The sequence below is a fragment of the Microplitis demolitor genome, chromosome 6, assembly GCF_026212275.2.
Source record: "Microplitis demolitor isolate Queensland-Clemson2020A chromosome 6, iyMicDemo2.1a, whole genome shotgun sequence".
Lineage (NCBI taxonomy): Eukaryota > Metazoa > Arthropoda > Insecta > Hymenoptera > Braconidae > Microplitis > Microplitis demolitor.
The window spans coordinates 13,332,074-13,352,037 of NC_068550.1; the positions used below are offsets into that span (position 1 = coordinate 13,332,074).

Below are 19,964 nucleotides of genomic sequence, written 5' to 3' on the forward strand. Positions count from 1 at the left end.
TATCCGCTCGATCTATCCGATTCTGACACACGCTGTTTCCTACGCAGCGTCAGATCACGCAATTTCAATTACTAGGTTAAACCCGGTTGCCTAGCTGGCTTCATCAGGACAAGTAGGGTAATTAATATTGAGCAGTAAAATGAAGTAGGACTTACCTTTCGTCGAGGACGGCTCGCAACTCCCGGTTCAACGTTGATTAACTATAAACGAAGCGTCGCACTTTACTTAACTTAACTAGTGGACAGGTAATCTTCAATTCAATATACACGATAAATAGAGTTTAAATAATTTACTAATTTTTATTCAATATTGAAAAAATTTAGCTCTGACCAAGCCATCAAATTTACTAGTTACTAGCGAACTAGATGCTGCCGTACAGCTTTGTGCGTCAACCAAGAGTGACTTCCCTTTTTTGCTTATACCAATTACGATATGGAATCCATTAAGACAATGACTTGACAGTTGTATAAGACTCAATCATGTGCAAACTCATTAGCGTACTACTGAATCATGTTATTGATTTGATTGATATGGTAGAAATATGTCATTGACTAACAAATAGATTAGAAAGATATAAACGGAATCCATTGAAATGGGATAGTAAGAAATCTTAAACATATGATTATGTATAATAGCAAACAAATACCGGTACTATTAACTGTAAAATATATACAATAGATACATTATATTAATATTAGAAAGTATGATTAGTCATTAAATATCACATGAAACAGATGCTAATACAAAATACCCTGATGGTCCGATTTTCTGTTATCTTCCGCTATGTTGGTCCCGTTAAGACTATTTGACAAATTTTATTTGAGCCTTTGCCAAAAGAAGGACACTCACTAAATGTTTACCAATACTCTTACCTAACTCTTAAAATATTGCTATTAATGATGATTTCACAGAACAAAAAAAGGTCTTTTAAATTCACTCGAAAACGAGCAATTATCTATGAATTTTTTTTTTCGCATAAAATTGATCTAATAGTTTGCAAGCACTGATTCAATGTGTTTCGTAATATCATGTTTTTTGAAAATAAAACTAAAGTACCAGTGCAAGTCTATAACCACGAAACAAAGTTTTCATTATTGGTAGTTAATAAATTGTAACGAGGTAAAATTTAATTTATCATCAAGGAAAATCGTGGTTTCCGACGGCTGGTCAGTTACCCGAGCCGAAACCCCAAATAAGTACCCGTTAGAGTTTTTCGACTTGTCGCCGGGTGCGCTAATTGAAGAAGCTCGGACTTCTGTCCCCAAATTAATTAAGTGGGGAGACCATTTCCCGGAAGTTTCCGAAAATGGCCGAGCTAAATATATATAACAACAGGAAAGCAGCAAAATCAGGGAGAGTCGGTCGAGCCGACAAGCCTAACGGACGTCCATCTGCCGTGAGCCTTATCCAGAAGACCGGAAACCAAGGGAAGCTAGAGCGACGCCAACGGTATCATCCGGTGTATAAGTGTAAAGTTTAATGTTAATATCGAAGTGCTGTGCATAAATTAATTCTCGGCAGGTAAGCCAGAATTATTAAATTAACTTACATTGAGAGTAAAATTATCAGAAGTATTAACAACTTTGCGTCTTGAATAGAGCAAATTCTCGGCGAGGAAGCCAGAATTTATTGTAAAGAAATAAAATAATAATTAACCAGATGTATGGTAAAATAATTCTCGGCAGCGAGGCCAGAATTTATTAATCATTAATTGTAAATTAAGGAGTAGAATTTCTCGGCAGGAGGCCAGAAATTATAATAGTTATTTAGTCCTTGTTATATAATGAATTAATCGGTAAATTAATAAAATAAAACTTACAAGACTGAAAATCAAGTGCTGTGAAAATCGCGATAAAAGATTGAGATTTTAATTAACAAAAATTGAGAATAATTAGTTGATGTCCAAAAATTGTTAAAAGAAAATCTAAAGTTTAACACGAAGAGCAAAAGACACGAAATCGAGAGAGATAGCGTCAGTTATTCGAGAAAGAAATCTAATACTTGATGGAAATTTGTACTGGTAAGATTTGGTGAATTGAAATAAATGATTATATAAAAGAGGAAATTGAATTTAACTAAATTAAGAAAATTTAAAATGTTTGTGAGAAATTCTAAGAAAATTAAATTTCTGTGTGTGTGTGTGTGTGTGTGTGTGAATTAAGTCCAGTAGATGGAAAGTAGATTAATCAACGTGTGTGTGTGTGTGATAGGAAATAATTCCAGGGGAATTTTTTATTAAAAATTTTGAATTAATTAGATCCAGGGGATCTGGCAAGTTGCCTATTTTGTTAATATAAAGTCCAGGGGACTAAATTTTATTTAAGATCCAGGACATCAGGCCGGTGGCCAAGTTATATTGATAAGTCCAGGGGACAAGATTTTGAATAGATCCAGGGGATCAGGCTAGGGGCCAATTAAATATTTTAAGGTCCAGGGGACCAAATATTTAATGTAATAAAGTGCAGTGGACTCATATGTAATAAAATAATTATAAGTAAAGTGAAACCCGGTGGGTAAAATTTGTTGTGATAAATAAAATTGTGAATTATATTGATAAAATATTGTGTAATAAATTTAATTCCTCATCCTTTCTTACTCTTATAAAATTCAACGACCCTGAAATTCTTTAATCTAACATCTCCGGTTCTGGAAGGCCGAGTCTTATCTTCCAGTGGCGCCCTTATTAACAACAATTAATAAAGGGGCCAAATTTGACAAGGTTGAAAATTACCCTGTTACAAAATTCGTCAATCCCGCAAAACGAAATATTTTCATTTTTTATTACTTGAGAGTATTACGTCCGGAAGGACGAACACAAGTTATTCAGTCTCTTAATTTTGAGTCAAAGCACCTAAGTCATTTCCGTGGGTGGCGGGGACCTCACTATTTAGTATCGAGTATGTCAATATACGAAAATAGCATGTACGAGGTGAATGGATGTGTCTTAACACTAGATAAATGAACAATTAATTTAACTTACAGTTAGTTCATTCGATATAATAAATTGTCAGAATACAAGATTTTGCTGAGCTGGAGACCAGATTGTTGATTGAAATTCGATTCGTATTAAATGATTGTTGGTTGTAATTCGCTTCGAAATAAATTGTTTTCAGGTGGCTGGATAGTTGGTTATGGTCCTTGAATGTTAAGAATTGTTGATGTAAAAATGAGCAAAGGGTTTTACTTATACTGGGTAGTTGATAATCTGTCTGAATATACACTTTTAAGATGACGAAATTTATCTAAATATAAGAAATAATATTTAAACAGTAATAATATTCAACAGAAATAATTTAATTAATTAAATTATTTGTAATGTTGGATAAAAGAATTGAAAATCAAAATTATTTTTATTGACAATAATTCACTTTATATTATATAAATTCTGAATTTATATATTAACGACTCGAACAAAAAATTTAATTTTTAATATTTTAGAATAATAGGATTATACGTAATTAAAAGCTTGATAAAGAATGGGCATAGAGAACCGATTTGCGGCGGTTTATATAGGCGCCAATCATAAGGGAGGGGTTGCACGCGCGACCTAAATTTAATTTTGTTACCGAAAACTAATGTTATTAAACAGAGTCGAAGATTTGCGGGGTATGGTGTGAGAAAAAGGCGTACGTGACCATCTCGGATCGAAACTTCTAGAACAATGACAAAGACTCAAAAAGAGACGATGGTAAGAGCTATGGGTGGAAGAAAGAGATCAGACCCCACGTTATTAGATAGAACTTTAGTTAATCATTATTTTATTTATTAGTTGAGTTATTAAAGATAAAAGTTACGCGCTTATGAATGTATTAGTGAGACAACGGTGAAGCGAAAGAGTTAGGTTCCTTGATCGACCTCTGATGGTTAGTTAGTTAGTATATAGGTTTTTATCTAAACGTGAATTCTATTTTTCCTTATCTACCGACTGATTGTAATTTACTCCTGTTGTCATAGTTAGGTGGCTGTGACTTTAATTATTCTCTGTTAGATGTTGAGGAATTATAATTATGATCATTTATTCTATCATGGTATGTTATGGTTGTCCGATGTTGCGTAGTTAGTTGGTTAGTTGTTATCGTGTTTCTGTATTGATACGTTGGTGTTATTGCGTTTTAATTTGTTAATATTTATTCAATAAATAGGTTCTTGGGTTATTAAGCAGTATCTACTATTGCGTATTAAGCGTTATTTATGATTTCATTTACTGTCAATGGTGTTGATTATAGAGTTTATTACCTTGTTTTTTTAAAAATTATCAGTTCGTTTTATAGTTATTTACAATTTAAATAAAATTCAATATTTATTTAGATTAGTAGATACTAGAAAGAATGCAGAGGGTCTAGGTGAACTAAATGTAAAGTCAGCGACACGTAGATATAGAGGTTATCAGCGTGGTGACACTTGGCTTTCTAAGAAAAAACGGAAAAGCCTCGCGTGGCATTATTGAAATATGGTACTGTTTAGGTTGCAAGCATCAGGGAGCTCATTACGATTTAATTGATTGTTAAATTTATTAGTTAGTTCATTATTTCGTCATTAGTAACAAAAAAGGGAAAATTATAGTATTCTTTGTTTACATCAACCAGTTCTGACCACTCATCTGATCTTTGATATGTTTAGTTTTTAGTTTTTTAAGAATTTCGTTTTCATTTATTTAATTTACGTCATTTCCGTATTTTTGCATGTTACGCCGTAACAAGAGTAAAATATTCATTTTTTATAGCTGTTGGTAGATCTTAATATGACATTTTTATTAAGCGTTGGACTTTCATTACTTAGTATTCAATCATATCAATTATATGAGTAATAAATAAAGACGGTGTCTTAATAGTTAAATAAGACTAAAGTAAATGTAAAGTCGCTCAGGTATTACTGAATGATGTTATTGTGTTATGTAGCATAGTAAAAAATTTGACTTAAAATAATATATACATTAAAAAGATGAAAACGGAATTCGAATAAATAGGATAGTAAAATACATATTAACGTTATATGATTATGTGTAATAACGAATGAATACTGTCACTATTAGTTGTAATATAGGTACAATAGTTACATTATATTGTATCAGTCGTTAAATATTAAATGAAACAGACGCTAATACAAAAGACCCTGATGGTCCGATTTTCTGTTATTTTTCGTTATTTTGGTCCCGTAAACGGTGTCTAACAAATTTTGTCTGAGCCCTTACAAAAAAAAAAAAGGACACTACCTAAACGTTCCCTGCTTAAAAAATTCTATAAATTCTTATAGCTGTATGTTTAAGGCCCTATACTTAACTATAGCTTTTCTCATCGACCTCATTCGTGAAGTCGCTATGGGACTATATGAGAATCTATTAGATTCTTTGAGATTGTTTCAACAGAGTTTATTGATACCTTTACCTAACTCTGAGAAGACTGCTATTAATGATGATTTAAAAAAAAAAATTTTAAAAAACGGTCTTTCAAATTCTTTCCAAAAACGAGCAATAATCTATGATTTTTTTTTCGCATAAAATTGATCAAATAATTTGCAAGCCCTGATTCAATGTGTTTCGTAATATCATGTTTTTCAAAAATAAAACCACAGTACCAGCGTATGTTAAAAACCACAAAACAAAGTGTTTATTATTGTTAGTTAATAACTTTGTCGATCCCGAAAAAACAGAATATTTCGATTTTATATTGATTGACAGTAAAGTATTCATTTTTTATAACTATCAATAGACTCTAATAAGAAACTATTATTTGTCGTTAGACTTTCATTACTTAGTTCTTAATGATATGAGTAATGACATGACAAGTGTAAAATTGTTCAGGTACTACCGAATGATGGTATCGATTGAAGTTGTATGGTAGAAATTTGAGTTAAAATAGTATACAGATAAAAAAGATGAAAATGAAGTTTGAATAAATGTGATAGTAAGAGATATATTAACCTTATATAATTATGCGTAATAGCGAATAAATACTGTCTCTATTAATTTTAATGTAGGTACAATAGTTACATCACATTGATATTAGATTGTACTGGTGATTAAATATTAAATGAAACAGTCGCTAATACAAAAGACCCTGATGGTCCGATTTTCTATTATTTATCGCTATTTTGGCCCTGTTAAAGCTGTCTGGAAAATTTTGTTTGAGCCCTTGGAAAAAAAGGACACTAACTAAACGTTTATCAATTCATTTGCCTACCTCTTAGAATATTTATTTTGATGATGATTTAAAAAAAAATTTTCAAAAAACGGTCTTTCAAATTCTTTTCGAAAACGAGCAATTATCTATAAACTTTTTTTGTTTTTTATAATAAACTTGATCTAATAATGTGTAAGCCCTGATTCAATGAATTTCATAAGATCATGTGTTTTAAAAATAAAACCACAGTACCAATGTATGTTGAAAACCACGAAACAAAGTGTTTATTTTTATTAGTTAATGACTTCGTCGATCCCGATAAAACAGAATATTTTCATTTTTTATTACTTGACAGGAAAATATTCATTTTTTATAACTATCAATAGACTTTAATGAGACATTATTATTTGTCCTATACTTTATAATTTTTATTATACTTCATACTAAATATATTATGTACAAGAAAGAAATCTTTGCCAGCAAAATTGAAATTTTATTATGCTTCAATACAATCGTTAGCAGGACTTCTAACATAAAATATCAGACTATCATACAATTTTAAGTTCAGTCGGCTAGCATAAGGAAAATTCATGGATTTTCGCATAAAATTTAATGAAATTTTCACCTTCATTTTCCTCTGTGCATAACGATGAAAAGTTAGTATGATTGAACATATTTTTGTACTTTGTTTCTTGATTTATCTGGGGAAAATGACATAATATTTTATTTTATACACTTTTCGTCGAGTATATCTTTTAAACTTATCGACTGATGTCAATGTTCTCTGCGACAATCGATGTGTTCATTATGTTCTAGAGCTGGCTAAATTATCGAAATCATTCGTTTCGTCGTTTTAAACATATTCGCGTAAAACCGTTCTTCAGCATTTGTTTCTCCTGCGACATTTCTCAAACAAATCAAACGTATCACAATCGGAGTGAGTGAAGGTGACAGGCGCAAGGGTTATTTTAATTTATTATTCAAAATCGTAATGCCGAATTACCTCATTCTATAACTCAGCCAAGGGGTTCGATTGAACGTCACGTGATTAGTGTCAGGGTGTATGAGCGATTAGGCACCGATATTCAATCTGTAAACTATAGTATGAAGTTATTTTTATTCTTACATTCAACCAAGGAATTTGACGTCACGTGGCTGATTTTGAAATACTATAATTTCGTATCGTTTGTCTATTCGTACCAAGTGTAAATACTATGGACCGTCCCGCTCGATGACCTGCATGGCTTTAGCGTAGCTTCGGGACTTCCGAGCGAAAGGGATGTTGGGTTTGTGAATATGGGCCCTCGAGAAGACTGTATTCTTTCTCTGTCTTACTTATATTTTACTATGACTTAAATTACTACCACTTGAATGTCGTAGAAAAGGGACAGCAAATAATGAGACAAATGTATATGAAAAATCCTGTGTGATATATTGTGCGCTTGAATTTTACAAGAGATATTATAATGATAAACTTACCCTTGAGGGTTGATATACCTGCACACACACTCACTTCAAATTTACCAGTTTGAATTTGTGTACACAAGAATCTCACAATGTTTTTATTTGGTTTATTGAGATTCACAGGTTGAATCTCTTCACGCAAACGCACTGCACAGATGGACTGGCTTTGTTCTCGAGTGCTTTCAAAAATATTAAAATTTATTAAAAGAATCGACTACTGCCAAACAAGGACTTGCATAGCAAAGGGTTTAATAGAAAAGTGGGTCTGAGTGATGTTATATCTCTGAGACAAAATGGGTTGAAAAAAAAGGAGGAAAAAATGGAATAGAGGAGTTTGTATTTTCGGACAGCTGAGAGCAAAAGACGATGTTCAAGGGATCACAGAATTCGATAGTGACCGGATGCAGATAGAAAAATGACTCCACGGTAGACCATGGGAATCCGTAAAACAATGTCTCTATGTCAAATATATACGATGACATTTCTGGTCGATATTTTAAATGCTATCAAAAATATTATTTTATAAAAAAATAAAAGTCGAGAAGAAAAATTTCCTATGATAGAAAGGGGAAAAGAAAGGTTTCGCGGGGGACCGTAGAATTTACTGGTAACAGATGTAAAAATTTGAACCAAACTAGATCACAGAAATATATTGGTGAATTTTTGTGACATTTATTGAGGGACCGGCGATATCAGTGCAGCTTAGGGACATTCGACATTCATCGATGCATTGAAAACATCGATATTTACAATGTGATACATCGGATCGATCCGATGTTTTGAAATGCTTCCGATATACTCGATGTATCGATGTTTTTTCAGTTTTTAGTAGATGTAAAATGAGCAAATAAACTAAATGGATCTGGTTTAGGCGAGGTTGGTTAAACAATTAAAAATTACACAGATTTTGACACTAAATAAATTATAGATTTATTTACACTTATTTACACTTAAAAATTGTGAGAATTATGATTAATAGCGAATGCGACTAGATAAATTATACGCGATAGCGAATGCAAACTCAAAGATATAATTCACGTATAAAATTGACACGTGGTCAATAGCGGTTAAGTCAATACTAATTAATTAACAATTAATTATTGTCACAAGAACAATTTATTTATTCTCAATAAATAGCAGCCTTGATGTACTGTCTAAATATTGAGGATAATTTAGCGTAGCGATTTAGTTATAATTTTACACAAATTATTTACTGAAGCGGTTCAAGCACGAGGTTGCAAGTAGCAAAGGCACGTTGTAGAATCGTATGAGCGAAGCGGTTAGACAGATAGTTGTAGAATGAATAATGGTAGCGTCGTTGAATCGTCGAGAAGCTTGGTGTCGACGTGGCAGCCTTGCTGCATATAACGAATTTTCCTATTGGCTTAAAAGCGCGCCAACAGGTATCAGTTGATAGCGAGCTCTCTCATAGGCTGACCAATATAAAACGAATTTTGTGATTGGTCAGCTTGTAGCGGGTTCTCAGGACGTCTTGACACGATCCTGAGTTAGAAATTGTATGTGCCGGGCCTAAATAGCGAGTGACCCGGCACTATTCTGACCTTCAGTCAGTAGCGAGTTCGGCAACTCCCAAACCGAGCGGAAATGCACGAAGCTTGATTCAAATTAATCAAGCTCGTGACTGAACAGTAGAAAAACATCGAATCGATTGTAACCAATTAATCTTATAAAAACTCAAGTTTCACTACTAAAATTTTACCTAAATTTTTTTTTCCTATTTGTTTATTTAAAAAAGAAAAGTTTATTATTCAATAGTGGACTGACAATATAATGTCGTTACAACCAACGTGCACTAAAAAATTATGTTAGCAGCACTGCGCACTAGTCAGTGACAAAAAAAAATGTTTATGGCGTGTTGGCCGGTGAGCTTCTTTGTTTAAAACTAACGAATTGAATTACATTTGGTTTTGTGGACGAAATCAGATTGAAGTGAACTGTGTAAGATTATATATTTATGAGACTGGTTCAAAAAAATTGACTATTTTTTTTTTTTTTTCAAAATCCGCAGTGAAATATCTTCCTAGTCATGAAAAAAGAAGCCTGTGAAGACGGGAGCTCTTAATATTAATTTTGAAAGGTCGCTCATCGTAAATTTCTATTTTACATTTAAATAACATGGAAAAAATAATTTTTTAAATTTGGAATTTTACAACTCCTTTTAGAATTAACATGTCGGGATGAGAGATACACATTTTTGAAGAAAATTGAACGCTCTAATTAGATTGTCTCTTATATTTTTTATCTAAGTCTACTCCTTTAAAAATTATTCGAGTTTAAAGTTCAACATGTAATTAATTTGACCTTTTTTTTCTTAATTTTTCTTAAATATTTCATAATTATTTTTGAAAACAAAAATTTGTCTAAAAATATCAAATTATCAAGTTTAACGTCGTTGACAAAGTAGATCTTTATTGTTCTACTATGAGAAATAAATGACTTTTCAACATGAAAAATCTGAAATTAATTCTCTCTTTGAAGTTTAAAAAAAAGTTGAATTGTATATACATAAATTTTCGGAAAAACGACCTACTGTGGTTTGTAGGACTTGTTTTCTAAATATTAATAAAGAAACATCAAAATAATCATTAATTTATTTTATAATGACCTTTCTACTGTGATTTATAAAAAAAAGTTGTTTCAAAAAGAATGTTCAAAAAAGTGATACTTTAAAATTTTATAATATTATTTCAATGAATGAAAAAAGATCGTTCCTCAATAAGTGTCGTCTTTTCATCAAAATGTCATTGTTGGGTTATTGATATTTAATTGTTGTTAGTAGCATTTTATTGTTCATAATTTTGATAGATGAAGTGAAAATCTTAAATTTTATAAACTGAAAATAATCGTTTTAAACTTAAAGCTATTCTCTATACCATTTGAAAATTGTAAAATAATTGTGTTTGAAGATGAAATTTATTATTATACCACATTAAAAAAAAAAAAAAGGTTAAATTGATTACATGTTGAACTTGAAACTCGAATAACTTTTAGAGGAGTGGATTTAGAGAAAAAACATAAGAGACAATTTATTCAGAGCGTTCAATTTCCTTCAAAAATTTGTATCTCTTACCCCGACATGTTAATTCCAAAATGAGTTGTAAAATTCCAAAGTTAAAAAATTATTTTTTTTTCATGTTATTTAATCGTAAAATAGAAATTTACGATGAGCGACCTTTCAAAATTGATATTAATAGCTCCCGTTTTCACAGAATTCTTTTTTCATGACTAGGAAGATATTTCACTGCGGGTTTTGAAAAAAAAAAAAATAGTCGATTTGTTTTAACCGGTCGAATATTTATATACCTACTCATTATAATAAAATCTCATCTTTTTGTGAGTTCATGTATTCGATCAGAGTGAGCCAAGTAAGTAAGGTTATAATAATGTTGTAGTTTATTTATCGTCATGTAAACAAGAGTAACAGTTAAATCATTAATTTACTAAAGAACAGAATAAACAGTCTTAGTAATTATTAGATTAGTAAATTACTTTACCAGTAACAGACACATTATTTATTAACCTACATCATTACATTTAGTTAGCAAACTCATTTGCCAAATTGTATACCTATCATCATTAAGATACAATAGGTATATTAATTGATGAAATCAAGGAATCTATTCATCATCGTATGTCTAGATCCTTTTGTAGTTAGGTATTGAATTTATTCGTGTGTTTTGATAGTGATGTGACATTTTTGATTGACGAATTTATCGATTTTAACTACTATAATGAATGAACTATTTTTATTTCAGTCTGACAACACGTACGATGGCACCTTCCAAGAACAGTTATGTATGGAGGTTTTACGATCAAACTGAAGGAAACAATAACTCTGCAACATGTAGACTCTGTCAAAAATTATTGAAATCTGTGGCAATACAACTAATTCAAGTGGTCATTTAAAAAATATACATAAAGCTGCTTTTCAAAAGTTCAATAATCAATGTTCTAAAAATCCGATATTCAGAGCAACACAATTAAGAAAAATATACAATCAGTCACCAATAGCTCTGATCCACTACCATCAACATTAATGAGCTTTACTGGCATAATGGAAAGCGAATCAACTAGTAATGCTGATAAAAAATGTGACTCTTCAAATGTCGATGCATGTATTTCCATCCCTCCAGCTCCAAAACGTTGGAAGTCTATTGTGTCAAGCTTTGAAGAAATTAGCGCTTTTTCAGAGAGAGGTAATAAAATATTGAGATTTAACAACGCTCTAATATATCTGATGTGTAAAAACAATCAACCATTTACAGTTGTTGAAAATGAAGGCTTTCGCCGTTTGATTAAAGTTCTTGCGTCACATTATAAACTTCCTAGTAAAACAACGTTGACTCGATGAGTTGATGATAAGTATGCAGCATTATCAACAGTCTTCAAAGCTAAGTTGTCAAATATTATAGACCTTACTCTTACTACTGACATGTGGTCTGAAACAATGAGCATGAGAAGTTTTTTTAGTAATAACAGCACACTTCGGTGAAGGTAATGATCCTTTTTCAATCACTCTTGGAGTGTACGAGTCAAACGAACGCCATACTTTGAACATACATCTGAAGTGCTGCTGAAAACTTGTGCTGAATGGGGTATTGGTAGTGACAAAGTTTTAGATGTAGTCACAGATAACGCAGCTAACATAGTGAAAGCTGTTGATTTAGCTTCTGGAAAAAAGCATATATTGTTTCGCACGTACATTGACTTTAGTTGCACAAAATGCTATACAGCAGTGTACTAATCTGCGAAACTTAATAGCCAAACTAAGAGAGATAGTAACTTGGTTTAAACAAAACGATGCAGCCAGTATCAAATTATGTGAAGCAACCCAGAAAGGAACGAAATTGATACAAGAGGTCCCAACGAGATGGAACAATACTTATTATATGATCGAGCGATTTTTGGAGCTTCGCAGTGTGGTCAATAATATAATCATTCGTCATAAAAATGCACCACCAATGCTAACTGCGTCAAAATTATCTATTCTTTTTTCGGTTTTACAAATTCTGTGACCGACTGAAGCTGCAACTAACGAAGTGTTAAGTAATAAGTACTGCACTAGCAGCAAAATAATACTACTTATACATTGTTTTCTTTTGAATGTTAAGCCTCTTGAAGTCGAAGAGTCTCTATGCCAAGAATTGCAGTCATTGATCCTGGGAGAGATTGACAAGAGGATAGGTGTCATAGAGAGAGTAACTCCTCTCGCTATAGCCACAATCTTGGATCTCAGGTTTAAGAAAATGCATCTCACAGATTTACTCGCTTGCTCCGTGGCTGTTTCAAAAATAAAAAAAATGATGAAAAATAAAGTACAAAATAAAGTACAGAGACCGTGGAATCTGATTCTTCAGATCAGTCTGAAAAAGCAGAAGAAAAATTTTCTCTGTGGGAAGATCACCACAAATTAGTCCAAAAGAGCTGGAAAACGGTGAAATCTGACGATTCTATTAGAGATGAACTATCTATTTACTTACGTAGCCTAGTAGGCAGATTGATTGAGAACCCTTTAGACATTTGGAATGATCCCAAGATTCAGCTCCCTAAACTACATACAATTGTATACAAATACTTAACCATGGTAGGAACTTCAGTCCCGTCTGAACGTTTGTTTTCTAAAGCAGCACAAATCGTCAATCAACAACGAAACAGACTGAAAGGCAAACGTTCAAATAAACTGTTGTTTTTGCAAAGTCTCTCAAAAGAACACTGGGAATAGGACATGACAGACTTAGCAAAATTATTGCGAATGTTTTTTTTTGTTCTTACGTAAATTACAATGAAGATCTTTCTCATACATAGCTTTTACTTTATTTAATAAAACAATGTTTGAATTATTGGTGGTTTGCATGAAAAATTATGTTGAAGTAGTATATCTGGTCTGTATCCTGTGAATTCTATTTCTTAGTATTTGTTGTTATAGCCGCAACAGAAATACATAATCTGTGAAAATTTTAACTGTCTAAATATTACAGTTCATGAGATACAGCCTGGTGACAGATGACGGCGGAATCTTAGTAGCAGGGTGCCGTTCTTACCCTTTGGGTACTAATCCTGATAAAGTACTCGATGCGTACAAAATATCGATGTTTTCACCCGATACATCAAAAGACATCGATGTACAGTTCTGATTTATCAAATCGACAAAAACCGATGATTTTTCAAAATGGACACCCCTAGTGCAGCTGTGCATAGAGGGAGAGAGGCATACAATTTTCTTGCTTGGCTACTGTTATTTTCCTTTCTCTCTCACTCTTCTGATTTGATCATCCGCACTCAAACGCCCTTTCGGTGGGAATTCAGAGCAAATCCAAAAATGAGCTAGATGAATATATGTGCGTAAAAAGGTATGCAGAATAATATACCTTCACATGTACATACACGCATACATTTCTATACATATAATTATATATTGTTGAGTGTGCCTTGCACTACGCAGTTTTAATTATAATTCAATAAAATTGAAAAAAAAAAAAACAGAATTTTTCAATTAAAGTATGGTTAGATTGCGATCCATATGTAACGATCGTTACAACCGATTGAGATAGTTGAGGATGCGATTGACACCTTTCATCGAGTTCTAGAGCCAATTAGATTTAGGAATTAATCATTCAAGTCATTTCTGAGAAATTAATAAAAAACAAAACCGTAAAAAATTTTTTTTTCGTAATTGGTAAATATCTTCGAGACTACTCGATCAAATGATCGAAAACTATTTAGAAAGTTGCCAGCCAACAAACTCTTTTGATTGCTATAAAAATCATTCGGAGCGGTTAATTAGTTGAAAAGTTAAAAAAAGTTAACACACACACGCATACATACAGAATTTCTGACATCATTCTGAAAATGGTTAAAATAGCTTACTAGGACCTCTAAACGTCAACATTTGATAATAAAATTCGATTTTTAAAAATCAGGGTGAAAATGATAACTCCCCAAACTTTTAAATGTATCCAATTTCCATAGCAGGAAAGTAAAAAAAAAAAAACAAATTTACTCATTCACTATGAGGCTCTCTCTATAGCTCTCTCTTTTAATTCTGTCACCATTTATTCCGCTGTTTGTGAGAGAAAATTTTATTTTTTCGAGCTAAATGTGCTAACAAATGTTATAATTCTGCATGCCTTTTATATAGCCACTGTAATTTACTGATTAACAATAAAACTTTAACTTTTCTGTCATTGAAGATACTCACTCTCCAATGAAGTCCATAAAATTTGCTGACCAACTAGAAGCTTTACGTAGGCCTGGTGGAGGATTCCTCATAATTTGAAATAACGTACGAGAAGGATGCATATCTTGATAAGGTGCTTTTCCTTCAGCTAGTTCGATTGCAGTTATCCCAATAGACCATACATCAGCCTGAATGTTATATCCTTCATTTTTTTTATTTTCACAAGCTGCAACTTCTGGAGCAACCCATGAAGGTGATCCAATCCGACTATAACAGTTACCTGTTAAGTTCTTTATTACTTTTGCAAAACCAAAGTCAACCAGTTTTACTTCTCCTTCTTTGGTTAACACTATGTTGTCCCCTTTGATGTCGCGATGAATAATATTATTTTCGTGTAAATAATAGACTGCCTGCAATGAACATATAACGATATTAATGCAAATTTAATTTAATGTAATTCGATTTATTCTTTTCCACTTTTTTCTACAAAAATGGAAAATTTTCGATAACAATGTTAATTTTATGTTTTTGCGAGTATAGAAAAGGTAAGCTAGTATTATTTTGTGCAACATAGGTAGATGCCGAGTACAACTATATCTTACGGAACACAGATTTCTTTTTTTTTTTTTTCTTTCAAGTCCCTAATAGACTATATACAATCATTTTTATCAACAAGAACTACTCGGTCTTGCCTCGAGAGAGCTACACAAATGCTTCATTAAGTTATTGCTGTTCGAGTACGTGTTTACCGTTTGCTCTCTTTTCTTTTACATATTACGAAATTGGCGCTCAAGTGTGTGACATAGTCGACGATTGATTAAATTTTGATCAGCTTAAAATTGCGTTCATCTTGAAAGTTGTTATGATACTAATAATGTGGTAGTCATTTGTTCCTATAGAAAAAAGCGACCTGGTTTTATCGAGAATGTCAAGGTTGGTTTTCCATTCAAATATAAAAAAAAAATTTACTCTCAAATTAATTGAGAAATGAAGCTCCAAATACTTTTTAAAAGATAGTGAAAGAGTAAACAAAAATAGCAACTAGAAAATAAAAGTCCTGCTACAATATTATCACGGTATTAATTGATGGAAATTAATTACTTCTTCTTTACAGGTTAATTCAACAGAAGCTGCCGAGTAAACTAAAACGATGGTTTTGTAAAATTACATTTTCTTCTTCCGAAGTTCATAGGAATAACCTCATAGGCTTCATTGCTATCTTTCAAAATTACTTAATAATATTTGCTTATTGTAAAAGTATTGGAGTGAAAATACAAACTCGTTTTGGTAAGCTACAACATACAATTGACAAGTTGCAACTACTATGTATTACTTGAAAGTCATTAAATGCTGAAGCGACAAAAAAACTTTTTATATTTTTTAAAAAATTAAAAAATTTATCGAAATAGTCTGAAACATTATCAAAAAAATAAGTAATCTAGCAGAAAAAAAGCTAATTGGATAAACTTCAAGATGAAATCACCCAAAATAGATTATATTTTTGAGTTCAAAAGTGATTTGACGATAAATCAGTAAAAACAGATTCTTTCGAAAAATTTCGAATGATTATAACTTCTAAACTTTTTGGTCGATTTAGCTCATCTTTGAACTAAACCAATCTCTTCAAGTAAAAGATAAGTGTACGATGTTTCATTAACATTGGTCCAAAATTTTTTCGCTCTCGTTGGAGAACGGCGCGTTATATCATACATCTACATATAGATCATTCTATACCAAATCAGCTGCTTTAAAAAATCAAATGTTTTTATTGAGCTGAGTTTCTAACTTTTTTTGTACGTATTAAACAACCCTTACCCGTGAATTTTTTAGACTTCAATCTCCAGAAGTTCTTAAAGTATGATTTTTTAAAAATTAAGAAAAAAAATAGTATGGCAACTTTAAAAATTCATGTAGTCTACTTCCCAGAGTACGAAACTTTTCTTTTTCTTTATTGTATTGATAATTCACGTCGTTTCAACTACCAAGTCATTAGCGACCACCATATATAATTAAATAATTTTTGTCATACTTGCTCAGAAAGTTCAATTTTCGAGCACTGGATGGCATCCGTATAGGTGCTGATTTTCGGAGGCCCTACTTTACCGACTCTATTTTGCGTCCTAGTTTCCGAAATTCTCCTTGGCTGTACTTTTTCTCTACAACCAGATGAAAATAAAAGTGGCTGTAGAGAAAAGAATCACGTTCTAGCTTGCCGACCGAAGATTTTGAGTAGTTTTTGAATTTAATGACTATTGACTGATCACGCTAATTGTTTCCCTGCCTGCAGTTTATTGCAAAGGAGACCCAATGTTATTATAATAACGATGCCCTTTCACTAATAACTAACACGCGTTGCAGTCCAGTGATTAGTGTGTCTTTTATTACAGTATTTAAAATATTTATTAAATAATTAATAAATATTTTTCTGTCAGTGATAGAAAGTAAGAAATGATTAATGCCCTTAAGTGATCGCTGACGCATGTATAAATTACAAGCAAATATAAATTTTTCGAGGCTGCGCATCTCTTAAATGGAATTTTCTGAACAACAACGACTAAAATTATTTGTTCAATTCATGCGCGTTATTCACGTTTCACCATGCCTAAAATCCAAACTCTAAATGGCCACTTACCGACTGGTAAAAAATTATTTGATTATACTGCTTTTACTTTCTTGCAACTTCCTTTCCCGGTCTACGAGTACACGTAAATTGAAACCTAAAGTCTAAATCTTTTAGAAATGAGAGACATGAACGGTGGTAGTGGCATGTTTTGGTGCGCTCAGAATTCTAAGTTGTGGAGAAAGGGTCGCATTTTTTATATTGTAAAAGAAGCCAATTAATTGAATTACAAATTAAATTAACTAAATAAAAGAAACGTAACAAAATACCGGAAATGAGAGGAGGGAGAGACACTCAGGACCTAAAAAGCCGTGGCTCAATCCTTCTGGCCAGTTAGCGAAATAAATACTCTAATATGACTCAGGAACCTCTTGATGACAATGAATCTCGGATACGCAAAACATCTCTCAGAAAAATTATAAAAATAAATAAATAATGCGGTAATTTCCGGAAGCCCACCTTTGAAAAGACAAATATTACGACAATCGGTTCCCATATCACACCACCCAGAGCCACAGGCTCCTCAACGACATCAGTCAAGCGTTGCGGTCAAGGCCCCCCTCGGTGGCCTTCCGACTCGCAACCGCTCGCCCCGAAACCTCAAACTCAACTCTTAAGTACACTTGTTCATACACAACTTTGAAATCCAACTATATTAATTGCTAATATTCACACAGCTGTTTTGTTCCAATCTCCCAGTCCACTCACTCACACGCTCTGCTTTGTAATGGGTCCCACTTATTTTATTAACTACATGTGGTTGTAATAAAATAAGGGCCCACACATAAATAGAACTTGAGGTGTTCTACGTACCTTGTCTGGCTAACTCAGTGAAACCCCAGAACGAGGATAACTTCGTACTGAACCACTCAGTAGAAAAATTAGAGCAAGTGAGAGGTATCTTATAATTAGCTTATACTTATAAGGAAGTTAGGGGATAGACAACTAACTCATAATGTAAAATTGAAATATAAAAAACTATGACACTTATTGCAGCGAGGCTGCTTTACAGAATGAAGGTGAAAATGAACAATTAATCCAAGATGACTGATGAAATTGATTCGACGTAACTCAATAAAGTGACTCAACAAATTCAGTTGATTACACAATGACTATACTGATTGAATTCTAATACAAATGACTCTATTGACTGTTTAAATAGTTAACAAAACTATTTGACTGATTAAAAAATTAACAACATTATTTATACAAACAAATTAACCGGAAATCTAACGCCAATCACTTGAACTTTCCTCACACCTCTACTCCAACAGCCAAAACCTTCTCTGCGCTAAACCTCTATTACGTTCTGGCTTTAATTACATTTAAATAAAAATTTTAGAAATTATTTTTTTGAAGTCTCGAATTATTTATTCGCCACGGTAGGTGAATAAGCGGTTCGACATTTCTTAGAATCATAAATCGTTAGAATTAATAAATCGTTGGTTTGTAAGCGATATCATTTCTATTCACCGCCAACAATGTAACAGAAATCTCTTGCGACAAGAGAATCGCCGTGGCTTGCGGATTGTCTAAACAGATGACAATGCATGAGTTCCGGGACACGACGATTCTCTCATAGGAAACCTGAAATGCAACGCTAACATTTTGATGAATGCACTTAGTCGAAGAACAGGAGGATAAGTCAGTTGATCGTGAGAGCTCAAAGAGCACGAAACTCTGTAATAATTAACTAACTGATTCTCCTGTCTCCAGGTTCAACGGAATAAAACCCAAAATTTAACCTGAATACAAATCTTTTGTCTAAAGTACCTTAAAGGGGCAAGCGTTTACTAGCTGTTCCACACTTCCTTTGCTCAGAGCACTAATCAGCAGTTCGGGCTCCTTCCCCACCTAGCATATTACCTTCTATGCTTCGTGGCTAATGAAGCAGGAGATCAGGATGTGCAGTATTGCTCAGTCACGGGATTCAAGGTGTCATCGTCGACCTCACCAAAGGTCATCCGAGAATTAAATCTGAAAAAGTTCTTATTGATCCGTCGAGCTCATGTGTTGTTGAGCTTTCGAGCTCGTGTATTGTTGAGCCTCCGAGCTCTTGTGTTGTTAAGCATTTGAGCTCTGGTGGTTTGATCGACCAATTGGAATTACTTCCCCTTACGAAAGACCTGAGTCTTCGGAGTTCATCTTGTTCGCACTCAAGGACCTACAGAGGAGGCATCATCAGATTATTTGGGCCGAGTTATGGGGCCCATAATATTTATCATGGTAAGTCCATCAAAGTTTATTTTATAAAATAAAGAAAGGTCAACAGCTGACGCACCTGGGATCTATAGATACCCTAGCGATGTCAACCTGGTCATTTTCAATTATTCTGTCTCATAAACGCAGAAGCCAGAATGTAACACCTCTTCCTCAGTCCAGCAAACCTCCAGGATCCTCCGAAATCCTCAGCAAACGAAATCTCTAGTTCCGACCCACACTATTAGATAAATTCGAAACGCGAGCAAAGTCCGAAGTCATTGGGGACGAGTTGTTGGTAACTGATTATTAATTGGTCGACGCTGACTATGAGTAATTTGACGGCCAGAAGGTGGTAAAATGA

The 19,964-nt window shown here is 32.9% G+C and overlaps 1 protein-coding gene across 1 annotated transcript; it reads left to right on the forward strand.

Annotated features, from left to right (window-relative positions):
• The first annotated feature begins 12,051 nt into the window (after window positions 1–12,051).
• Window positions 12,052–13,326, forward strand: LOC128668026 (uncharacterized). Its single transcript, XM_053740176.1, has 4 exons — window positions 12,052–12,064; window positions 12,318–12,601; window positions 12,716–12,840; window positions 12,933–13,326. Exons 1-4 carry the CDS (start codon window positions 12,052–12,054, stop codon window positions 13,324–13,326), a joined length of 816 nt encoding a protein of 271 aa, XP_053596151.1.
• Window positions 13,327–19,964: the final 6,638 nt, after the last annotated feature.